A 27,279-nucleotide genomic window follows, 5' to 3' on the forward strand; every position below is an offset into this window, starting at 1 on the left:
TCAGAATTTCATGTTGTTAAGAATGCTTAAGATTTTTTCTTCCTTATTCCACACAAAAGATAGAAATTTAACATTTTATAGCTGTAAAAATTTTTTTCTTTCATATGCATTAATACACTGCATACCAAGTTAGCTTTTATCTTTTCAAATATTTAATTATAAAATCTGTGAAATATCCATCGGCTACCTTAAAATATGTAGTTATCTTACCAGTATCATTAGCTGTGTGGTTTCTGGATGGTAAAAAATTCTGCATGCTCCTACTGCTTTCTTAAAATCTTTATGTGCATTTTCATTAGCACACCTAGGGAGAAATTAATTCATATTTAAGACCTAAATAATAGATTAAATTCAGAAAGCAATTATAATGCAAACTAAGTATTTCATTTTGACATTACCCATTAAAACTTTTGTTTACTAAAAAGATTTTCTATCAGAAGTTTTTGATTGGGTGTTTGGGAAAAAAAGATTTTTGTAACACTAAAAAATCCTCTTAATTCACAAAGCAATTCAACAGTAAACAAAATTACTCACGCCTCTCTCAAATCCTCAGGAACATCCACTGTGCATTTAAAGAAGGTATTTTTTTTTGACAGTTTTATTTTGATTGACAGGCCGAAGTCGTTCAAATGTGACTATTTCATTGTAAGTGGCATCACAAGCAGCATATTCAATGACATAAAACTAAAAGACATCAAAATACTTTAAAAATCCCATCTGAACAAAAATAATGAGCTTTAAATGAAGTTCTAATTGCCTTGCTCAGCTTAACCAATAGACCCTCCCCCTTGTGGCACAATACTAAGCACAGCTTAGTTACATCAATCTGATTTGCCTAAACTAGATTATTGGCTCTTACAAGCTTGAACCTTGGTGGTCCTCATATCCTTGAAGTGTATCCCTGAAGAGAAGCTTTGAGGTTTGCAAATTCAGAAAAAAAAATAAATAAATGGTCTAATGAATTTTTAAAATGTATGATCAACTATTTCCAAATTAGGCGTTTAGAAAAAAAACTAAGAATTGAAGTAACATTTACAGAAACCAAGAGCTGAGGTATCTCCTTAGAAACTAGTCACAAAGCAAGTGTAAACATCACTTACTTCTCCTTTCATCATTCGAACTTTAGCCAACCACCATCCACATGGTTCTTGGTCATTTGCTCTTGAATATACCTGAGAAGAGAAAAAAAGGCCTTTATCCATTCATCCTGAAAGATTTCAACATTATAATGACTTACTATAAATGTCAAATCCCATTAAACTCTAGAATAAAAAATGTCACTGCACTAAAATTGATGGGCTAACCATAATTTAGTAAGAGTCATGTATCCTTAAATTTCACTACTGAAAAACAAAACTGAACCCTTTTTGGGTAATTTGGCTCCTTGAAAATCTAATTCCAAATTCATGAGGTTTTCCAAACATAAATATCATTTTAAAGAAGGCTTTTCACAAGGCAGTTTAACATAGTGCAAAACAGAGTTCTTTCACAGTTTCTGTCAATACTGTTCACTTTTAAGCACTGCATTCTGATTCAAGTATCAGACACAAGAATAAGCTAGAAATTACTAAAGACATTTCAAATCTCATAACAATATTTTTAGGATGTTGAAATCAAGAATGGTTTTCAAAAAGAAACCCAATTTTAAAACCTTCAAGGATATGATATTTAGATTCCTTCCTGAAGAACCTAAATCAAATGCACTAAAATTGTTCAGCTGAATTAGTACATCTAGCACAGTACGTAAGAATCTTACAAACCTCTTCCGTAAAAAAAAAATGATCTTATATTGCTCTGTATTTGTAATTATCAGGTATTTTGTAACGTGACACATTAGGGAAGTTTCCTTTAGGGATTAGAGTTATTTCTTATGGTTCAGCATCTTGATATATTTTCAATATGTGGAAAATTGGGGGGAGGGGGAATCTGGGAAGAGACAACCAAGAAGAGCCCCATAAAAATCTTTATTATATGAACTAAGGATGTCTCTGCAGAGGAGGACAGAGAAATCTACCAATATATGTTAACACCCATCTTTGGGTTAAATGCAAAACAACTATTGATAATAAGCAAATAGTTTTGGAAAGCCTGAAGCCTCACTGAGGTGATCTGAGAGTAATCATGGGGGAATACTGGAAATGTAACTGAGTAAGCCAAAACCTCATGATCAACTTCACTGTGCACCATGATCAGAAAAAAGGAAGACCTACATACCAATCAGGCTCCAGGGGACTCAATTTTAGCTCTGCATTTCTTTATGAGCCAATCTATTTCGTAACTTTCATCCTTTCTTACAGTCTCCAAAAAACAATAAATTTTACTTTTTTTTTTTTAGAATAAAACAAAATTCATTCTATCTTGCAATTATATATCCAGTGGAACCTCTTATAAATCTAAGGGGAAATCTAGTGATCTTTTTTTTTCTGTATCTTGAAACACTTCACTATTTCATCATCATTCATCAATTATTCCCAACTGTGCATTAAAAAAGACTTAAAAAAAAAAAGAATGATGGTATCACCTGGAAGAACACAACAGTGAAATATAGCGTTACTATTGCATCATCCTGTAGTTTCTTTACTGCATAGTCTTTCAAGAAAGTATAAAAAGACTGGAGACACCATTCTTGAAGTCTGCTTTTGGTTTTCACTGAACAGTTAAGAATTCAGAATTTTTAATTTTCCACCCATAACTGCAAAGACAAAATTTACAGAGGAAGGGCTTTCACAATTATTAGAGGAATCAGGACTGATGCAGAGATAGACAATAGCACTCTAGATTCTAATGATGAATGTGAAATTACAAGCAGAATCTCCCACCATGAAGCCTTCAGATGATGAATATTCCCAAATAATATACTTCTAAGTAGAAAAGGGAAATTTAGTATCCTCACCCAGTTAATCAAACTAGGACTTCATCATACAAAATCCTGCAACAAGACTCGGGACCATTCTGTTTTTCTAAAAGGACATGTGACCATATTCTTTCATCTTTTATGATTGTACACCAAAATGTACTCCCATACAGCTCATAAGTGGACAAATGCCAAAGGCAGCTGTGTATGCAAAGATGACTAGAAAGAAACAAATGATGAAGACATGCAAAAAATTCAATGGATTAGTCAATGCAATTGGTTAAATATGAAAATGGTATAATTGTAAAACAAAGATGACTATGCTCTGTTCAATAAAATTAGAAGCCACTAAGAGTTCCAAAATATTCCTAAAGTACATTTCTGATAATCCAAGTATAAGATGAACCAGAATGAAATGATAAACTAGAACTTAACTAGATGTGTTTTAAATTTGCTATCAGAATTTGTAAGATGAATTTATTCTGCATTTATGCATGATAGCTGATGAGAAGTAATATTTAGAGACCTGTACTCATTTTAGGTATATGTATTATCAAAACCAGGAAAATATGGAAAAAAAGTTGTATTTGCTATGCCTTTTAAAAAGATTTATTTATTCCAGAGAGAGGGAGAGAGAGAGAAGAGAGAAAGCACATGGGGGGGAGGGGGGAGCCCAGAGGGAGAAGGAGAAACTCAAGCAGACTCTGTTCTGAGCACGGAGCCCGACACAGGGCTCTATCCCACCACTGTGAGACCACTACGTAAGCAAAAACCAAGAATCAGACGCTTAACCAACTATGCCACCGAAGTATCCCTATATTTGCTATGTTTAAATGGTCATTAAGATACTTAATGTTGACCTTCAGCATCCTTTTATTAACTTCTGTGAAATTATATGTAAACATAAATTTTTTTAAAAAATGGCCCACTGGGCCCAAATGGTAAGTGCTGATGACCATTTTCCCTGAGTATGCCACAGATTAAAGGAAAACCTAAGAACAAGAGGGAAAATGCCCATTCCAAATACTATCTCAGAAAGGCAGTTCAGCTAAACAGAATGGAGTATCTCTTGGTGATCTAGTGAATGGGTGCCTCAAAAGTTTCCGGGGGGCGGGGGGTGAATGGGTCTTTAAATTACCTAAATCCCTTTGCTCTAATTCTACTTTCACCAAAACACAATTTTCTAGGCATGTGGCTTCCTATGTAAGCTTACCACCAAAAAAAGAGAATAAACCATTCTGGACTGCCTTGAGGCTTTATATTTCTCACTGAACATTAAAATGCTGGATTCCATTTTATACTTAACCTACCTCTGTAAGCTTCATTAAAAACTCTACCGCTGAAAGACAAAGTCATTCTCATAAAGCCAACTAAACCCAAGTTCCTGAGCTTGTATCAAACACTATGAATCTGGCTCCACTTGAGTGCAGTTGGTCAAATCACATTCTTTCCAAAATGAAGTTTATCTCACACAATAAGAAATCACTTTAATGCTGCAGCATTAAAACTGTGCCCTAGTATACTGTGCCCCAGACGTTGACTACTGTATTTATGACTACATCACTGGAATAGGAGCACCTCATAGAAATTCCCTTTATTCAGACTTTAAATTTCCAAACTATTCCCAAGGAGCAAATCACACTCTAAAGCAATAGCCCTCATTGTTTTAACATTCTAAGTGTCTACAAATCCAAGGAAGAGCTTTAAAAAAAAGACCCGTGAGAGACCTAAAAGCACAACAGTACTCAGGCTGAAGAAGTCCAATTTCACGGAGTGGAGGATGGAATATGAAAAATCAAATTCCAGAATTCTATTTCAGGGTTCTTTCTGCCAAATAATTCCAAGTCAAACCATACTACAAAATGGCCTCTGAATTCTAACATACAACCAAACTATTACTTAAATGGAATTCCAGTCTGGATCCTAATGTTATCAACCTTTCAGTCAAGTTAATAATGTCTAACTATGCTTTTCAAAGTCACAACCAAATATGAACACCAAAAATAATTTTTTTACCAGTTTTCACCAAATTAACTATGAAGAAAATTTCTAAATAATGTTAACCATTAAACTGAATACTTAATCATAGCAGCCAGTTTTATAAGTACTGTTCCTCTATATTCACTATTTCATCTCATTACAATCATAACCTATTATGAAGAAATGGAAAATGTCCATTAGGAAAGCCAGTTTAACATCTAGAGCACACTAATGTGATTTATGTACCTAAGTAATAGTATTTTCTCATTCAGATACGTTGCTGACACTTTTAACAAATGCGTTTCTTAAGTGTTGGAAAATAGCCATTTCCTATATAATAAACAAGAATGTTTACCTCTTTAACATATGCAAATTTCCTAAGCACTAAGACTAACAATAAACTTGGCATTATAAGACAGACTAAATACAGATAGGTAAAATTTTCAGACTCGTTGCAAGAATCAAATTGAGATATTTTTTTAAGGTAGAATGCCTGCCATTCCGCCTACTTGTGCTCTCTGTCAAATAAAATCTTAAAATCTTTAAAAAATAATAAAGGTAGAATGGAAACTACATGTATCTTGCTTAAAAAAAATACTGAATTTAAAAAATTTTAACATAAGCGTGGGTGCCTGGGTGGCTTAGTTCGTTAAGCATCCAACTTTTTTTTTTTTTTAAGATTTATTTGATAGAGAGAGAGAGAGCGCGCGCGTGAGCGCGCACACGAGCACAAGCAAGGGAAGCAGCAGGCAGAGAGAGAAACAAGTTCCCTGCTGAGCAGGGAGCCCGATGAGAGGCTCGATCCTCACGACCTGAGAAAAGGCAGACGCTTTATTGCCCCTAAGCATCCGACTCTTCATTTCAGCTCAGGTCAAGATCTAAAGATCGTGAGACTGAGCCCTGCCCTGGGCTCCATGCTCAGCATGGAGTCCGCTTGACAGTCTCTCTTTCCCTCTCTCTATGCCCCTCCCCCCACTCACATGCGCTCAAAAGCCCTATGCCCCGCAAACCCCGCCTTGATAAATTAAAAAAAAAGGTTTTCTTAAATTTTCCGGTAAGGGGGTCTCTGATCTCAAATTATTCTTATTACCCTTATTTCTCTCAAGGCAACTATCCCAACATAATAATTAAAATATAAAGACATATAAACATAATATCTGACAAGCCACCGTAAAAGATAAAAGGTTTATGTCACAAGAACAGAAACTTGCCAATCTTACCTCAACCAGAAAGCATCACAATTTAAAAAAAAAAAAAAGTTATTTAATCAAATATATTAAACCCAAGAGGAAAACCTTGTAAAATTATATACTGGCTTGAGTGTCAGGCTTCCTATGGAATGTGTTTGTGTGAGCTCATACACTAACTTGCTGAACAAAGCAGTTATCTATAATAAGAGACAAAACACTTCACATGTGAAATCACTGGGGAAAAAACATTTCTACCGCACTTCCAATATCCCGGAATACTGTATTATATATCCAGCTTAAGAAAATCATTTTCCCATTACTTCCAATTCCACAAAGTGAGCATTTTCTTAGCAATCTTAAGTTAGCAAAATTAACCAAGCAAATACATACTGAAAAAATTTAATTCTACTAAACATTAAAGATTTTAAAATATATGCCACTTTTTAAAAAGTCAAAGAAAAAGCCACTAAGGAAAAAAAAAAGCCACTAAGAGGGTTTAAAAATAAAGCTTTGAATTTTAAACCTTTCAAAACCATCTCTCTCCTATAAATCATATACTGTCTTCTTGAGGACATTAGACCATGACACTAATTTATGTTCTATAATTCCATGAAAGCCTCGTAAATTGAGTTGGAAATATGAACCTCAAGTAGCCAAACACTTTTATAGTAGTAAAATTTTAGGATTGGGGGGGGGATGGGTTAGCCTGGTGATGGGTATTAAAGAGGGCACGTACTGAATGGAGCACTGGGTGTTATACGCAAACAATGAATCATGGAACACTGCATCAAAAACTAATGATGTAATGTATGGTGACTAAAACTAAATTAAAAATTTTTTTAGGATAAACCATATGAAATTGTCAATATTCAACCATTCCTCACCTACAAGAATTAAACTGTCATGACTGAACTCCATGTGTTAGCAAAAGTATGTAGTAAATCAAAATGCATTTTTGGAGGACAAAATAGGTACATTTTGGTACCATCAAAATTTTAAATACACATGCCTCCAATTTAGCAAGTGAACCACTTAGATTCCATACTATCAGAAAATGGTTTACATAAGGACATTAACTCTGGATTTATTTTTTGGCAATAGCAAAAAATCTGCCAATAATTTTAATTTCTAATTATGATACATCCGTACTAAAAATTATTACAGGGTGGTTAGAAAGAATCAGGTAAATCTGTATGTACAGCATGAAAATGTCTATTATATCCCAACTGACTGAATACAGAAATCACAAATATATAACATAATCCCAATTTCTGTAACTTAAAAAAAAAGCAAATATTCTTTAAAATGCAAAGAAAAACACAACTCTGGTAAATGAGATTTAAGCTAGAGTGTACAGACAAACATACCTACACTAAGAGGGAAAGTTCGTTTTTTTTATATAATTCTGTACCATTTCATTTTTTACATTAAACTTTATTTGAATTTAAAGGGGGAGGAGATTAAAAAGAGAACTACCCTAAGGACCAGGAATCACAGCACTGGGTATTTACCCCAAGAATACAAAAACACTAATTCAAAGGGTTATATGCACCCCTATGTTTACTGCAGGATTATTTACAATAGCCAAACTATGGAAGCAGCCCGTGTGTGCATCAACTGATGAATGGACAAAGATGTGGTGTGTATGTATATAAACATACACATACACACACACACACAACGGATTATTATTCAGCCAAAAAAAAGAATGAAATCTTGCCATTTGCAATGACATTGATGGAGCCAGAGAAAATAATATTAAGCAAAAGAAGCTAGTCAGAGAAAGGCAAACACCATATGATTTCACTCATATTTGGAATGTAAGAAATAAAACAAAGGAAAAAAAACAGAGACAAACCAAAGCACAAACTCTTAACTACAGAGAACAGATGGTTACTACCAGAGGGGAGATGGGTGAAAAGAGGTGAAGGGGATTTTGAGTACACTTATCTTGATAAGCACTGAATAATATATATGAATTTATTCAATCACTATATTGTATACCTGAAACTAACTGAACACTGTATGTTAACTATACTAGAATTAAAATTTTTAAAAATTTTAAAATTTTAAAAAAGGGTAAGGAAGTTTCAAAAATTTATTTGGTTCAAAATTAACAACCGTAATTCCTAAACATTCCAGGTCATATAGACAGTTTCCTAACTAATGGTGGCCAAAAAAAAAAGAAAAAAGGACAAAGAAAAAGCCAATAAATCCATGGGTGGAAAGATCGATTTTGAACTTCTTTATGTGAATTTTCAAATTTTTCAAAAGTGGAAAAAAATGACATCTTAATTTCAGATAATGATTCTCACAATTTAAGGACCAAATTTCACCAAGACTAAACCATAAAACACAATGTGAAAGAAAACACTGCACTCAATTTTCAAATCATTCCATCTCTTACACCAATATTTTGTACACAGCTAGAGAGGCAGGCCAAAAAGATGGTCCAGGAACTTCTTAGCCTGAGACAGGGGAAAGCACCATGAGCACACCACCAAGTTTTTCCTTTAATCTGAGCCTTTACACTATCATTATCTGAACAACAATTTAAAAAGTATGAAAAGCACTAGTCTCAAAATTGACCACCACACATTTCTAATTCTAGAACATTTCCAAAATGGCCATTCCTTGTTTGACCTAACTCATCACCAGAATTCCAGAAGAAAAAACTTCTAAAACAGAAATTTTGAAAAATGAAAACAAATCAAGCTCTTTTACATCCCTACAAAAAGATGTTGATTAGAAAAGGATTCAATACTGAGAAAAACATTTTCACTGGAGTCTAAAGTCCAAGTGAACAAGTACAGTAGTAATAAGCAGCATCATGGCTACAGTTCATAGTACCCACCAGTACCCTATTTCACACTCCTTTAATTTACAGCAGTCTGCCACTTTCCCTGTATCTTCCCATACCATCTATGACATTTCCCTAAAGGACACAAATATACACCACACCTAGACTACAACTACAGATCTCCTTAGAAAAAAGTTCTTAGTTCCCACTTTTGGTGGAAGTAAACTATAAAAGAAAAAAGTGAAGTGAAGACTATACCATTACAGAGTGGTCTCATGGTGCTCTGACACAATTAAGTTACAACATGCTTTGATTTAGCAAAAGCAAAAGGGTGCCCAGTGAACTTAGAGCAAGTAATTAAAATCTAGGCCAAATTTCAGAATGGAAAGGAGTTTAGGCTGCCAGGAATTAAAACGAGCCACCATTCTTTGGTTTCCTAGCATATAACGTCTAGAATTAATGGGAACTCAAAATTTACTATTAAGAATTACAAAAAATAAAAAGGGCAGATAACTAAATGACTTCATGTGCCAAGTGCTCAGAACACTGGCTCAGAGTATGCACTGGTAAGTGCTTATAAAAACATTCAGACAGGTATTTCATCTGTATAGGTTCTCCTATACCTCCAGTTCCCCCAACCCCATCCTACATAAACTAGAAAAATAGATTTAGCACATTAGAGCACCTTGAAGGAATTACATCAATTTCTTGAAAATCACAAATCAAATTTTCTGTCTCCAACAGACTCACAACACCTCTATTTAACAATTATTTCCATGTTTCATTTCACATAACATCAGGCATATTTAACAACACTAACATATTGAAAATAGACATCCAAACTCTAAGTGTGAATAAAAGCAATGTACAAAGCAGCAGCACTATATAATCCCACTTTTATTTTTAAAAATAGGGGAGGGAGAGAGCCTGGGAATGACAAAAATGGTGAACAGTGGTTTTTTTCTTCTCACATAATTCCTATTTAGTCCTTTTGGTTTTTCTGTACTTTTAAAAATTTTCTGGACATTTCTAAACTATTCAACAAGGCTGTACGCTAATTACAATATTTCACATTTTTATGTATCAACTATATTAATGATCACTATAATAAAGGACAACTATTAATATATATTACAAAGACACTAAGAAAAAAAAGTACAAGAAAAATTTTAAAGTAATTAGCAAAAAGGAAAACAGCAACCAACAGCACACAGCTCTCTGTGCCAGATTCTATACAAACCAATTCAAATATACTATCATTCTTACTCCCAAATTATTTTCATTTTCATGGTAAAGAAACTTGACCAAGGCCACAAAGCTAAAAATGGTAAAGCTAAGACACGAATCCCAATTCTGATTCCAAAACTCAAGCCCTGCTATACATATTACACAGCCAATTAATAATAAACTAGAGAAAAGGAATTAGATTTATTCTCTATCAGCTAAACAGATTTTCCTAAAAGAATATTTATTTAGAACAAAAAAAGTCACACAAAAAAAACTTAAAATACATACCTCTACTTCATCTCCTTCACTAATTTCTTTTTTTATGTCAGGTGGTGGTGGTAATCTAACTTCATTAAATGGAACCTGGCGTTCTGGCTGCCAGCTGAAAGATCAGAAAAGGAATTAACAATTTTGAAACAGATTATTCTAAAAGTCCCTAATATGGAAGCTATACAAGTCTATGCTTGGTGGTGTGTATTTTTTAAGTTAATCATTTAGCTTTCTCTAATAAAAAGCAACCTTCATTCATATTATATTTTTCCAAGTAAGTAGTCTGTTGAGATAAAACAGATTTTGCATGACTCTTGATGAAGTTTATAAATTAGCATCATTAATACTAATTATGTATTGCCATCAAAATTACTCATCCTCAGGGAACAGTACATACATTTTAATAGGTTAAGTTCATCGTAATAATTTAGACTCGAAATAATGTCACATCTACACTGTCAATAAAGAGTAGTGCAACCAACTTATTTCAAACAATTTTACAACTATATGACCTATCAAAGGAACAGAATTTCAGAGCTATAAAATATTAACTGCATAATTTTTTGTATACGTGTTCACAGAAATGCAGAAAATTACTGTTATTTTGCATAGCTGAATTAGATTTAATTTTTTTACACAGAATTAACGTTTTCTGCAATGAATACACACGTTAATATTAAAACTTGGGAAAAGCTGACGTTTAACTTTATAGCAAATATGACCAAATTAAAACAAACTTGGCTGTTGCTTAGATAACATTTTTTGTGTCATACTGCAAAAACTGGGTTAATAAAGTTAAAATTCTTTCCTATTCTAAGTTCTAAGAGGTCATTCATATGCCTGGGAGGCACACTAACACATAAAATAGCAAATAAATTCCTATAGCTTCCAACTGCAGATGCTAGGCAAAACATCAGGAGACAAGATTTTTGAGCGCTTTCTTTTCACCATTACTGTGAAATGGCAGCTGCTCAAAGACAGGAATCACCCCAACACATGTTTCTACATGAAACAGCTGCTGGGCAGATCTCTCTTCAGGCCGTTCCAGAAGCATCTTGAAAGTGAAAGTTGAAGATTTCTGACCTTCAATTATACAGCGTTCCTTTAGAACTCTTCTGAACCAAGCCCAACATACTGTCTTTCATATTTCTTTAAAGATTTTATTTATTTGACAGAGAACAGGAACAGGGGGAGGAGCAGAGGAAGAAGCTGGATCCCCACTGAGTGAGGATCCCAATGCGGGCTCAAACCCAGGACTCCAGGATCATGATGCGAGCCAAAGGCAGCCGCTTAACCGAATGAGCCACCTGGGTGGCCCTGTCTTACACATTTTCTAAACAAGACCTAGACCCTACAACAACTATAAAACTGATATTATTCCTTATTAATATCAAGTTTAAATTAAAGGCGGCCCAATACACACCAGTAGCCATTTGGAAGGCCTTCTACAACATCGTTTCAGCATTCTGGGATTTTAAGAATTAGGCATAGTATAATCCCATTTGTGCCATCTATTTTTGCAAAAAATACTAACTCGTGTTCACATATGTTTCAGCAAAAGAAAAAAAAAAGGTCATGAAAAAAGTAACAAGTATATCGTGGGCAGAGAAAGAAGTGAAAAGTTATCGAAACCAGAACACCCAGAAGCAAACACGAATTTAGCACAACCAATCTTTAAGATCTCTATCGATAAAAAAATTGACTTACTTGTTCTCAAAAACAACTGTGAGGGAGTCTTCATGAACATCTTTGATAAATCCCTGCAAAAAACAAAAACATTATCAAAAGCATATCAATATCCAATTAAACGTTACGTTAAGGGCGCCTCACTGGCTTGGTCAGTAGAGCATGCAACTTTTGAGTTGTGCGGGTTTTGAGTTCAAACCCCACTTTGGGCGGAGAGAGCACTTAAAAAAATTACATTAACTGCAAAAGCCTGTATTACACATACAAATATGGAACACCGAAAAGAACACAAAGCTTGGAATTAGGCAGATGTGGGTTTGATTTCCATCTCCATCATTTATGAGCTACAAACCTCAGAAGTTACTTAGCCTCTTTGAATCTGTTTCTACATAGTGTCACCTACCCTAGAATTAGGAAAAAAATGAATGTACATCCATGAAACATCATAGGTATTAATCGATACTCAAACTGAGCAAGGCTGTCTTTAGGACTGTGATTAGGAGTTCAGGCTCTTAGAATCAGGCTGCCAGGGTTCATATCCCAAGCTCTTGCATTTACATATTCTTGGGATATGTACTTACATATATACAGATATTTACATATTCTAATTTTAACCTAATGGTTCATTACAACATCATTCCTCATGGAATTATGAAAATTGAGATTTAATGTTCACCATAGTACTTGGTGAAATTACAAATATCAATAAATATTACACTCCATTAGTAAAAAGCATTAACTACATTTTGAATACTAACCTTCAGTTAATTTAATTTTTCCTACCAACTTCCCTTCCTCCTTCACTTAAAAACAAAAAAATTGAACTATAGTTAAGTACACTGCTTCAAAACCATTTTGGAATGAATATAAAGATTCACAATAAAAATCGGTGGTCATTTTCTAGTCTGAAAATTAATTTTCAAACTAGTATTTTTAATCTATCTTCATTTGATTGATACTGCTGAAAGAAACTCTAAGATCTGACATTCAAGAAAGAGCAAAGGACTTGGGTGTAGAATAACTGTTCAAATTCTTGCTCTGCCACTGCATAACCTTGGAGTGCAGTCCACTTGACACTTGTATGATTACAACTGACATTAAGTGACACTTTGTATTACTGTCAAGAAGAAATGAGAACTTCTCAACCTTAGTCAAATGCTTACATGCACTTTGAGCCATAAGGTACTCAGTAAATAATTTTCTAAAACATCTTTATCATACTAGACTCCATAACACCCACTAAAAACTAGCTAAATAAACAACACACTTGCAGTACCTGGTTAAAACAAGGCAAGGATGAACATTTCCAGTTTACTTCATCTTCCTGCCCCAAAAGTCCATTTAGTAATACTAAAGGAACTTTAAGGCATAAACCAACAAGAATAAAGACAATAAAGAGAAAAAAAAAAAATTGCAACATTTGGAAATTTACAAAACAGAAGTATCAGTAATTTAAAAAAACAAAGCAACAATTACTAATACTGAAATGCTTACTATATGTCAGACATTGTTCTAAGCAAATAGAAACCAAAAACTGAAACGTCTGCACAGTGGAAAAACTGAAAAGTAAGCAGATCACTACTACCACCCCAGAAAATCTGAAGATAGAAAACAGAAACTCTTGGAAAGGAGAAGGTAAGAGATGTGGCTAAATATAAAATCATTTTCATTAATATAGATTCACCAATCACAAAACATAGGTAACTAAATAAATCTAAACACTGCATTCCTCTCACATTTGCTACTCAATTGCATGATTTTGTATTTGGCCCTGATCTCACTCCAGCTTCAAATGTCTATTATCTGCTTTATTTGTGTGCTATGGGACGTATCAATGCAAATATCCTCATGTGAGGCTAAACTCTGGATACATTCAAGAGTGCTATAGCAGCTCCTGCCATGCAATTTCGGAGACATTTTTATTCCTCTTTCCCAAAGTCAAATATTAAGAGCTGCCATTCCAGTTCTGATTATCTGACCATGCTATAATAACGACAGCCTGGCCTGTTTCTCTATTCCCAGTAGTTTCAACCACACATCACTTTCTGCAATCACTTTGGTCAGCACTTTCATAGTTATGTTACCAACAAATCTATCTCTATTAATACCCTTAACATTTGTAAGGAATATTTAGAAACTGAGAATTTCCAAGTTCATGAATATGAAGTAGAACATACCTTACCATCAAGAGATTAGTCCTTTTCGACTTTGACTAAAGTTTTCTAGTCCTTCACAACTTTCAGAGTCTAGAATGTTTTACTAAGAAATCTTTGCCATTTCCGTATAAATTATGAGTTCAAGTCAGAGCTCCAAGCCACTGGGAAATTCTACCCTTCATTATAATAAAAATCTATTTTTCTATCTAAAAGTGAACGTTTACTCAACTCTTTCCAACCCATCCCCACTTCCACCACCACCATCAGCTTTGTTGGGGTGTACGTTTTCCACAAACTTTTAAGAAAAAATACAACTCTAGACACCTACTCAAATTACTAATACCCTTCAAGCATAAAATTAAATAGATTAACAATGAACTGTTAGTTAGCAAACAGTTTCTAATCCCCAAACCCTAGATTCTAGGGATAAGGTGCTTCTAATGGCCAGAACTCCATGAAATTGTGTCCATTTGATGCAGGACTCAGACATCACTTCTCATGGTATTTCTGTATGCTCGGAAGTCACCAGAATGATGATGCTAGCTCCCTATACACTCAAGCCGCAAAATGGCAGGGTTAGGTCATTGCCAAAATCCGAGTCAGGGGACAGTAAGTAACAATGGTCATATTTGTCTGCACAAGACAATAGCAGGGCCTTTTAACTTTATGTCTCCACAACTTCTGTACCTCCTCGTGTTCTAATCCAACCTTTGGGGATTTTGTCTCTCTTCCTATTCACCATCCATCTGGCCCAGGACCTGTATTTCTCAGAATAAAACCTTTTACATTTTTTTTTCCTCTTCCCACATATATGCAAACACGAAAATTCCAAAACATCATTATAAAATTGTCCCTCTATATGCTTATGTGTGAAATTCTTAACTATAAAGTATCATCAGTAAGCAACAAGGAAGTATAACACATCAAAAATGTGATCAAAATACCTTTAGAATGTTGTCCCCAACAAAGCAACAAATAGAACATTACATAGTAAAAACCCAGGAATGCCACAAACGATGTGTAAAATGGAGGTAAGGGAAGGGATGAAGAGAACAGCAAAAATCCCTGAGCTATAGAAGTACTATTTGAAGAACTGATTTTTTTCAAAAGCAATACAGCCTAAAAAAACTTTTTTTAATTCAATAACGTGGCAAGTTAATCAATAATCAGTTTGCTCTCTAGATAAAATAAGCAGCAGGAAAATAGATAAAAAATAATCTAACGGCAGCAGCAATGAAAAATTAAAATCTTAGGAATGCCCTCAACAACTACAACAACAAAAATGTACAGGACCTATGTGCAGAAATCTTTGAAATTCGACTAATGAATATATATATATATATATATATATATATAGAATATTCAGGAAAATGTAAATCATATCACATCCTTAGGAGATCTTGATATTGTAAAAACTTAAAATGCCCCTAAATGGGACCCCACCAAAATAACTAAGAGTTTATGATTTTCTTAGGGGGAAAAGAGGTTAATCTTAATAACACCAATGTCTATATTTAAAGTAAGTTAAAACACTCAAAATTGAAACTTTTAAGTGGGAGTAGAGAGTAAAGAAAACACACTATCCCTTCCAAATATTAAAGCTTATTTTAAAGCTATAACAATCAAGACAAAAACAAAAAAACAAAAACCACACACATTTTAAGAGAACAAAACAAATTCCAAAACTAGGTCTAAGTCATTTAGGAAATTACAAATAGGAGGAAGAATGGTTTGTTTTTAAATAGTATTGGGACATCTGATTATTGGAAAAAAATGAAAATAGACATTTTCACCAAAAATATAATCAATGGATAAAAGAATCAAAGTTTTTTAAATCAAAAGAGATTCCAAGAGAAACCTGAGTTACTTATAACTTCAGACTAAGGAAGACCTTTCTAACCAAAAACACAAAACCCAAAAGCCACAAGAGCACCTGGGTGGCTCAATCAGTTATGCATCTGACTCTTGATTTCCACTCAGGTCATGATCTGAGGGTTGTGAGATCGAGCCCCACATCAGGCTCCATGCGCTCAGGAGGGAGTCTGCTGGAGGGTCTCTTTCCTTCACCCCCTCCCTCTGCCCTCCCCCCATGCGCACACACACGCGCGTGCTCTCCCTCTAAATCTTAAAAAAGCCACAAAATGCTTGACAAGTTTATACTACCTAAAAGCTAAAAATTAATAATCATAACAAAGAAAGGAATGGAGAATGAAACACAGGAGAGTTAAATTCCCAATTTATAATAGTCTCAGGGGAGCTAACAAGTGAACAAGCTAATAAGCGAAAGTGACAATGGGTATGAACTATGTGAATGGGTAATCACAGAAAAAATAAGTTGTAGTTTTAATTATATAAATCGTTTTTAAAATCTTATGTTTGGGGGCGCCTGGTTGGCTCAGTTGGTTAAGCGACTGACTGCCTTCGGCTCAGGTCATGATCCTGGAGTCCCTGGATCGAGTCCCGCATCGGGCTCCCTGCTCGGCAGGGAGTCTGCTTCTCCCTCCGACCCTCCCCCCTCTCATGTGCTCTTTCTCACTCTCTCTCTCGCAAATAAATAAAATCTTTAAAAAAAAAACAAAAAAAACTTATGTTTGGACGCCTGCATGGCTCAGTCGTTAAGCGCCTCCCTTCGGCTGAAGTCATGATTCCAGTCATGATTCCAGGGACCGAGTCCCACATCGGGCTCCCTGCTTGGCCGGAAGCCTGCTTCTCCCTCTCCCACTCCCCCTGCTTGTGTTCCCTCTCTCGCGGTCTCTGTCGAAAAATAAATAAAATCTTTCAGAAATAATAAAAAAAAATCTTATGTTTACTGTGATATGTTCTGAACTTTGCTTTTCTCCTCCCACTTCTTGTTCTGTAGATCATTCCATATCAGAATATAAAAAGCAACCTAGCAATTTTGAGGTGGGAGCTTAAACTGCTTGTGGAAAGAACAAAGTGCAGAGAATTACCTAACTTAAAGATACATTTGTGATGACAGAACACTACAGCTGTAAAACAGGTTTTCAGCTTGACGAGGGCAGTCATGGGGAGGAAATCCAATTGGTTAAGCAGAAAGAAACATGGTATGAATTATTTCAGGAACTGAAAGACCAAGATTATAAATATAGTAAAAAATCAGGACAAAAATCAGGGACCCGGTCTGTGGGAAAGTTACCTGATTCCGAAGATAAAATTTCTACTGGGACACATGGTTGGTTCAATCAGTAGAGCATGGGATTCTTGGACCTCAGGACTGTGAGTTCAAGCCCCATAATGGGCATAATGCTTACTTAAAAAAAAAAAAAAATTCATTTACAGACCTTTCAGATCCCTCATTTTAGTGAAAGGGAAGCTAAAACCACATACAGCTACACAGCCCCAAAATTCACTCCCTAGAAGGCTATAAATGCTGAATTTAAACACTCATCTCTCTGGAGCTCTTTTCAGTAACTCATTTCCAATCAGATGATAAAATGCTTTTCCTGATTTGTACTTTTAAATTCCAAAAGGTTAAGTGTGGTAGCAATATTAATTTGAAGAAATAAAGCACCCTTCCTAAAAAGCCTATTTAAGGCAAAGTTCCAGGAGGGGGGGAAAAAAAATCTCAATATATACTTCACAACTGGAAAGGCAAGCTATCTTAACCAAAAAAGGCTCGAAATAAAACAAAATTTTAGTGTTTAAACCAATTTATCAAAAGCCTTGCTTGAAGTATGATTTACAAATCTAAAAAGATGCGTGAATCCCTTAGAGAACATTCCCACTAAATCACTAAGAACACATCCTAGTCCAGAAAAATTCCTTTGACTGCAAGGTAAACTATCCTTTCAAATTCAGCCATTTCTTTAAATTTCTGAAAAATCCACTCGTAACCTCCTATAATTGCAACTCATTACATCACAAAATTTTCATTCCTTATCAAACAGAAAACAAACTCAAAAGCCTTAATACTCAGCAAACTACCCAGAAACCAGACAACTTGAACCCTCAATTTAAAGATTTTAGAGTGGAAAATCCAAAATCCTAAGATGTATACCCTAAAGCTGTAACTTTTACACCTCAAAAACTTTTTTTTTTAAGAACTTTATTTATTTGAGAGAGAGATATCACGAGCAGGAGGGAGGGGTAGGAGGGGAGAAGCAGACTCCCCAATGAGCAGGGAGCCCAAAGCAGGACTTAATCTCCGGACCCTCGATCATGACCTGAGCCAAAGGCGGACACTTAACCGACTGAGCCACCCAAGCACCCCAACCTCAAAATTCTTGTTAGAAGAGTTTACTGACTGCCAACAGACTGAGCCAAAAACTGCCGCAAGAAACCATACAATCTTCCTAAATGGAGGGTAGGTTTTTTGAGACTCCAGTCTCAAGTAGTAAAAGCAAAGGATCCATCAAAAATCTCTAGTTCACATTTATTCTCCTAAGCAAAAAGTAGAAAGTTCTCACAATCACATCACTACCTCCTTCAAAATATTCTTATATAATTTAAGATTCACTCTACCTTTAATACTTCTATCAAAGCTTTTCTTTCTAAAGTCTGTCTCAGGATCACTTTCATGAAATTTTTAATTTTTATTTTTCTACTTGGCCACAACAGTCAAATAACATTTTTCGAGCGTGTTAAAACATCACAGTTGGTGACTTAATTACTGAAGTAAACTTGTGACAAGATACCGTATTTCTAAAAATACATGGATTAGAATAAATTCTCTCTATATTAAAGACATTGGGCTCTCAGTTTGTTAGATTCTGTGTTACCTCTATATGGGCTAACTCTCCATTTTCCCCAGCTGCATCAGTTACTGCTGTGGATAAAGATGATTATGAAAACATAACCAAGAGAAAGGAAAAGTTAATAAAGCATAATTTATACAAAATTCACCTCAGGTCCTTCCATGCACCGCCCCTAAGAACTGCCACTGCAGATTTGATTATCACTTGTTACCCTTTGATCAATTATCCGTTTATTTACTGATTTCATTGTTTGGCCCCAGTCTACCTTCCCAGCCCAATTTGTTAGATACTAAATCTAACAATTTAGTATCTCTGAAACCAGGATACATCTTACAATTGATGGCAAATCTTAGAGAATAGCAGATAACCACATGGCAATCAGGATATGTCACTAGGCATGTTCAAACTTGGTTTGCTTGCAATTTTCTGTACCATTTGACTGCAACCTCTTGACATTTCATTCAGCAAACCAATGAAGGCCAATTTTAGGAAGGATTAAGGTTTCTTACCAGAAGGCTGTTCTGTTGACACCTTCTGATAAAATCAAGAAAGCACCAGCACCAAAACTTGCAGAGTGGATGAAAATTCTTGCAAGAAAATCCTGGAGATAATAGAGGAGAGCTCTTTTAAAGTATGCTTGCAACATCAATGCTCTCCATGGCACTGAGGAAGATATTGTAATAAGAAACACAATCACCTGAATATGAAGATGTTTAAACCAATTTATTTTGTTTATATCTTCCACTTTATGCATGCAAGCATTTAAAGACATCTTTCAGGGGCGCCTGGTTGGCTCAGTTAGTGGAGCATGCGTCTCCATCTCAGGGTCATACATTTGAGCCCACATTGAGTGTAGAGATTACTTAAAAGATCTTAGAAGTAAGTAGGAACTACCATTCACAGATGTTAACTGACAACACTTCTTAGTGTCTCTCAGAACTAACGTCACTTTAGATGAAACTGTGCGGATCTTCCACTAACTTCCCAAATCTGTGTATAGAAAAGTAGCCTATTCCTTAGACTCTAAACCCCAATTTAACTGTACAGACACCTCTGCCGCTGGCTCACTCTCATACCTCAAATCAACAGGTCAACAATCAGAATCATTCCTTGTCCTGCTTTGCACTCTACATGCTATGATCCTTTTTACAAGAGTAAAAATAAAATTGAATACAGCACACAGTATTTTTTAACCAGGGTTCTAAGAGAATACAGCCCAATCACTAAGACATTCACTATGGTTAATGAACTAACTTCTCTCCCATGCATCTAGAATGGTACTAGCTATGCACTGTCCTTACAAGAACTGAGAAAATAGTTTTCTGTATTATAATTTGGATGAGACACTCTATCTATTATGTTAAAAAACTGACTTAGAGGTTCCTAGCACAGGTAATCATCATTGCATAACTTTATATGGGTCTTAATTTGCAAACGTAAAGAATCAAAACTTCTTAGTATTCCCAGGCATTCAAGTGCCCGAAGTACTTAAAACTACTCCTCTCCCCCAAAATACCATGAGAAATCTTCCTTCTGGTGTTTTTACATCAAGCAATGTAAACAACTGACAAACATTTATGTTTCTGGACTGTGTATTCAGGTAACAGATATAGAAATAACTCTCATTAGAGAAGGAAAAAAAAATCTCGCTACAGCACAATGGTTTCACTGTTAAGATTGGGTCTCAGATCCACTTACTATGTGACAGGTAAAACAAGAGGGGTGAGGGCAGTAAGGTAAGAGTAATAAGACTCCTAACTGGCTGTATTTTTGCCACAAAGCAAGTCACAATGTCCTCATTCAAGGATTCTTTACATTCTTCCCAGAGCACTCCAAAGACTTTCTGGAGCAATTCTCTGAAGGTTCTATCAACCCTGAATGAGACTGAGCTCTCCCGGATGCTGGGCATCCTCCCCCTAATTCCCCAACATGCAAAAACAAAACAAAAAACCAAAAAACAGATGATTTTTTTTTAATATGCAGTACTAGCACATTTGCCTATGAATATTCAAAAGTAAGTCCTGGTGTAGTGAAGATAAAATACTTGAATTAAAAACACAAGAAAATTTAAGAAATTCTATGTATAAACATGACACAGGCTGCGTTTAACGAGGACTGGAAACCCTGGAGCCCTGATAAGGAAAAAATAGTTCAGTATGTAAAAAATAAAACTTCTCTATAACCAGAGATACCAAAAAGTCAACAGGTATTAAATGAGAAGAGGGCACTCTTACAATAAGTGAATCCTAAGAGATCTCAAAAAGTGACAAAAGACATCCAATAGGAAAACAGGTAAACAACAGTTTATGGAAAAGCAAATCCAAATGCCCAACAAACATTAAAATTCACAATAGGGAACCTGCAAATGCAAGTTCCACTGAGATAACCATTTATATCCAACAGACTGGCCAAAATTAAAGATTATAGAACCCATTCTCTGGCAAGGATGTACAGAAAAGCTTTTGTATTTACCCACAGAGAAAATAGGAAGGGTTAAGCCTTTTGGAAAGTAATGTTAACATTTATTAATGTTAAAAAAGAAAAGTTCCCTTCCACCAAGCTTCCCATTCTTTGAAACCTCTCCAATGGAAACAGATACGTGGAGTGGCAAAAAACTGAAAACAGAGTGAGTGTCTATTAACTGGGGAATGGCTGGATATCATAATTCTTGCCATGAAATATTATGTAACCATTTAAAAATAAACTACACTCCAAGGGAAGACAGCCAAAATACAGACAATCCTATTTTTATAGAGCAATATTGAAAAAAAAAAAAAAACCTACATGTGTATACAAATAGGTATCTATGTACCATTCTATTGAGTGTAGAGAAAAATCTAGTATGATGTATACCTGGCTGTAAATATTACCTAAAATGGAATGGGAATGAGAGCTTATGTGGCAAAGGGGAGCAAGGAAAAAAAAAAAGGGAAAAAAATTTACAACAAAGCAAGTTTGTGAATACTCAATGCCTACATGTAAAATTATACATATGTATATACAAGCATAAATATTCTTAAAAGAGGGGCGCCTGGGAGGCTTAGTTAAGCATCTGCCTTCGGCTCAGGTCATGATCCCAGGGTTCTGGGATCAAGCCCTGCTTCGGGCTCCCTCTTCAGCAGGAAGCCTGCTTCTCCCTCTCCCACTCCCCCTGCTTGGGTTCCCTCTCTGTGTCTCTGTCAGATAAATAAATAAAATCTTTAAAACTATATATACATATATATATATATATTCTTAAAAGAATTGAGATATATCCTAAAGCACTATGTCAACCAGCACTTTTTTCATACAGCACATATATACAGCACCACTCCCTGTTATCTTTTTAATTTTTCCATACCTAGGGATCGTAAATCTAGATTCTAATTAACTGGTCTGATGCCTATAACACCTAAAACATTTGAATTATAATTTGATTCCAGTAACAAGCACAAATATTTAAGACTAATACTGCAATCAAATTTCTTAACTTCAAGCAGTACTTTTTTTGAAGACCTGCATAACTAAATCTACAAGTTGAAGTCATTTCAAATCAATGGACACATGTTCTACAAATGAAGTCCACAAATTTACTGATTACATTATGTTAGAAAAGTTATTGCATTATGGAGTAAGTTCTAACACGGAAAAGAATTATTCCAAGTAAACCTTCAGCATTCGTTAGTATTGAACATTTAACTGTTCTATTTTAAAAAATGACAATGAAGATTTCATAAGAATGCATAAATACCTAATAACGCTTGTGTATCATTGTTCTTGACTTGTTAATTTCACATATCCAACAGTTCTCCTTGAAATTTAATTAGTGGTTCCACACAGCCACCAGAAACTATTACGACTTTCCAGTTGGCAAGGAGTTGAAGTTCCCCATAGTTCTAGGTATCTGTAAAGTTCTGTGACCACATCAGAACTCGACCAAGGTCAATATATAACAGCTAAAAAAAAATTTTTCACCTGAGTCAATCAGAATCAGAAATGAAGTTAATTCTGCATGTATGCCATTACATTACCTAAAATTAAAAACAAATCAGTGTGTCCCAAAGCCAAGAATGAGAGATTCATCTGTTCATTCAACAAACACGTACAAAAGCCCTACTATGTACTAAATACACATAACAAGCCACCGGAAAATTTAAGACTTGAAAATATCCTATAATCTGAAAAACTATAAAAGCAGAAAGTTACAAAATGGAAAGAAAGAAAAGTTTTACTATGATTAATTAGCCACTGTAAGAAACACAGAGATATAGAAAGCCTGAGAGTCTGACCCTGAAGAAATCAACAGGGAAGGCATGCCACGTTCATCTGCCAAAAATAACTACAAACTTCATCAGTTATTACTGGAGAAGACCTCTACTCATTCTCCCAAAAAAGCTAAGCAAAAGATGCTGAGGCTAAAATAAAGGAAACAAGTTAAAACAACTGATATTTAACTGAGATTTAATGCTGGCTCAATTTTGCCACTGCTTTCAGCATCTTTTAATATAAGGACAAATAAACTAAAATTGTATGTATAAATAATATATACATTTGAATCAACAAAGGAATCCTTTGTATTTTGTTTTGCTCAAGCTATTAAGACTCGGTATTAGAAAATTTAACAGAACTATCAAAGACTCTCACTATTGACTAATAAACATCTGCCAAATAATATTCTAAAACCTTTTAATACTCAATATTATGTGGCAAGATTACCCAAAGGTGCCTCATCATAAGAAAATTTGAAAAAGTTTCATGTACAGTTGACCCCTGAACACAGGAGACAGGGGTATCCACCCCAACACAACTGAAAATTCACATAAAACATGTGACCCTCCAAAACTTAATACTAATAGCCTACTGCTGACCAGAAGCATTGCCAATTATATAAACAATCAACACGTATTTCATATGTATTATATACAGTATTCTTAAAGTAAAGCTAGAAAAAAATGGTAAAATCAGGACAAAATACATTTACACAAGTGGATGCATGTAAAGGGTCAACTGCATATGCATACATAAAGCATTTCATATATTTCCCAAAATACACTGTACAATGAGCAATATGAAGTAGCAACTGAGAATAGTATATTTAAAAAGCATATACCTAGTTTTAAGATTTCTAATAGCCATATTTAAATAAGTAAAAAAAAAAAACAGGTAAATTAACATTAATAATTTTATTTAATCCAACGCATCCAAAATGTTTTAACAGATAATCCCATTTTATTTTTTTTAATGTTTTATTTATTTATTCATGAGAGTCGGTTGGGGGGGGGGGGCAGAGGCAGAGGGAGAGGCAGGCTCCCCACCTAGCAGGAAGCCCGATGCGGGACTCAATCCCAGGACCCTGGGATCATGACCTGAGCCGAAGACAGACGCTTAACCATCTGAGCCACCCAGGCGCCCGGTAATCCCATTTTAAAATGTTAAATCATGATTAAATCATTTGTTCTCTTGACTCCCACTGTATTAACAGCTTGTTAGTAATAGTATGTAATTAATAACATGATAAGCCATATATTTGAACTTTAAAAAAAAAATCACTTTGAAGGAGGAAAAAAGGGCCCTGGCAGGCCAACAGGCTCAAAGAAGGATGAAGATGATGATGATGATGATGATAAGGAAGAGAAGGAAGATGAAGAATGGCTATCCTGTAATTGAGTGTGCATGTGTACTTGGACAACTGTTCTGCTAAGAATGTGAATTCAAGTGCAGCTCAGAATTAGCTTCAGTATAAAACTGTTCAGATTTTTTTATAGCTGATAGGATTATTTTTAGAGAAAATACTTTTTTAAAAATCCAGGTTGTGGGGGCGCCTGGGTGGTGCAGTCATTATGAGTTTGACCCTTGGTTTCGATTTGGCCCAGGTCAAGATCTGAGTCCTGGGATCCAGCCCCATGTCCCGCTCAGCAGGGAGTCCACTTAAGATTCCCCCTCCCTCTCCCTCTGCCCCTCCCACTCATGCATAACTCGCTCCCTCTCTAAAATAAATAAGTAAACCTTCAAAAAAAAATTAAAGTAAAAAATAAAAATGCAAGTTGTAGCTGTCTGACATCTTCCTACAGTTAGATTTTAAAGCTTCTGATGTTGAATGTTTCTAAATATTTAAGTTTTCTTCATTTCTTGACTTGTGTACGTGTACTGTAGCACAGCAACCTTGTAGGTCAGTATCAGTAGTAAATTTTTGGTTTTTTAGAATGTTGCATTTGGGTGTTTTTTTTTAATTCTGTAATAAAAATATATGTATTTTAAAAAATCATATGGGGCGCCTGGGTGGCTCAGTCGTTAAGCGTCTGCCTTCGGCTCGGGTCATGATCCCAAGGTCCTGGGATCGAGTCCTGCATCGGGCTCCCTGCTCCGCAGGAAGCCTGCTTCTCCCTCTCCCACTCCCCCTGCTTGTGTTCCCTCTCTCGCTGTCAAATAAATAAAATCTTTTAAAAAAATAAATAAAATTAAAAAATCATACTTTACCAAAGTCTGAAAAACCAATCTGAACTTTGAATCAGCCTATTTTATGGACCTAGATTTACTTGGCCTCAGTTTCCTCAGCTGCTGGTAACTATCTCCCCTTCACTGTGATTCAGAAGACTAAATTCACATAAAGTATCTGCACAATCTGATAGCCTGAGTGCTCAATAAATAGCTTTCTTAGAACTAGACAGAACCTCAATGAACAGAACCTAGCAGAGACCACCACTTGATAAATCGTTAAAAAGCAATCTAACTGCCTAATACTGCAGATGAAAGAAAAAGAGGGGTCTCATGACCACCTAGTACAAGAATTAGGATCACTCATGGAACGCCTATAGCTCTTCCCACTACTTTAAAAAAAAGGTGGGGCGCCTGGGTGGCTCAATCCGTTAAGCATAGGCCTCTGGCTCAAGTCATGATCCCAGGGTCCTGGGATGGGGATCCTGCTTCTCCCTCTCCCCGCCCCGACTCGTGCTTGCTCATGCACTCTGGCGAGCTCTCTCAAAAAATAAAATCTTAAAAAAAAAAAAAGTCAAGCTAGTTTGGGGTACCTGGCTGGCTCAGTCAGAAGAACATGCAACTCTTGACCTCAGTCAGGGTCATGAGTTTGAGCCCCATGTTGAGTGCAGAGATTACTAAAAATAAATAAATAAAACTTAAAAAAAAAAAAAACTAGTTTACTACATCCTTAACATTGTGGTAGAGAACTTGCTTCTTGAATTATCAAGTGTTTGCCTTGCCTGGTTTTTTTTAAGATTTTATTTATTTGAGATAGAGAACAAGCAGCAGGGAGGGACAGAAAGGGAGAGGGAGAAGCAGGCTCCCCACTGAGAAGGGAGCCCAACAAGGGGCTGGATCCCAGGACCCTGAGATCATGACCTGAGCCAAAGGCACTTAACAGACTGAGCCATCCAGGCACCCTGCCTTGTCTTTCTAACTAAAATACTTAAGTATAAGCCCACTACTCTGAGATTTCCTTTGAAGAACCTCTATTGCTATACTAAATCAGGCATTGGAAGTGAGAAGCTCTAGAGTTAAATCTCATTTCAGCTACATTTATTTATAGACAAGTTACTTGTTATTGTCAGTCTCCTAGTATGTAAAATGGGAATAAAAACACATATCTCGGGGCACCTGGGTGGCTCAGTCATTAAGTGTCTGCCTTCGGCTCAGGTCATGATCCCAGGGTCCTGGGATCGAGCCCCACATCAGGCTCCCTGCTCTGCGGGAAGCCTGCTTCTCCCTCTCCCATTCCCCCTGCTTGTGTTCCTTCTCTCGCTGTGTCTCTGTCAAATAAATAAAATCTTTAAAAAAAAAAAAAAAAGTATCTCACGGAGTTTTTGAACGAACAAAATCAAAAAATACTAGTATAAGCTTCACAGACTATCTAGTAAATAAGAGACACAGTAAACTATTATCTTACAAAATGCACACAAATATCTGATGTTACAAGAAACATAGAGGCGCATGAAAAGATGGGAAAAAGTATGTTTTCTGTACATACATAAAGCCAGGCCTTGACAATATAGCTCTCGGTAGGTAAAATTTTTTTTTTGCTTTTGTTTTCAGATTTTTTCATACTTACATATTGCTTTTATAATACAAAAATGAAACTTTACAAAAAAGTTTAATTTTTAAAAATTAAGTGGCCTTTTCAGTTAAATCTTAGTTCTTTCAGGTTTTTATAAAAACACATTTTAAAACCTGCATGATTAGGGCGATCTTTGGAATTTCCGTGTGTGGACTCCCCATATGTACAATATTAAGTTAAATCTTTCGCTAAAAAAATATTTCAATAAAAAAATGTACAACTGAGAATTATCTTTAAAATATCTGAAATGTGTTTTTAATTTAAGTGTCCCTAGTATTAAGACAGCCACTACCTATCTTTTCCTTAATTACTAATCTGCACAAAGAAATCAATATTCAATACTAACTTTGAAAA

The 27,279-nt window shown here is 35.4% G+C and overlaps 1 protein-coding gene across 1 annotated transcript in view; it reads right to left on the minus strand.

The window, feature by feature from the left end:
* Positions 1-27,279, minus strand: part of FXR1 (FMR1 autosomal homolog 1) — a 58,231-nt gene that overhangs the window by 26,618 nt on the left and 4,334 nt on the right. Inside the window, 6 exon segments of the mRNA XM_021692624.2 lie at positions 211-304; positions 535-590; positions 592-684; positions 1,101-1,172; positions 10,340-10,433; positions 12,029-12,081. Coding sequence (XP_021548299.1) covers positions 211-304; positions 535-590; positions 592-684; positions 1,101-1,172; positions 10,340-10,433; positions 12,029-12,081 — 462 coding nt within the window.

The sequence above is a fragment of the Neomonachus schauinslandi genome, chromosome 1 (assembly GCF_002201575.2).
Source record: "Neomonachus schauinslandi chromosome 1, ASM220157v2, whole genome shotgun sequence".
NCBI lineage: Eukaryota > Metazoa > Chordata > Mammalia > Carnivora > Phocidae > Neomonachus > Neomonachus schauinslandi.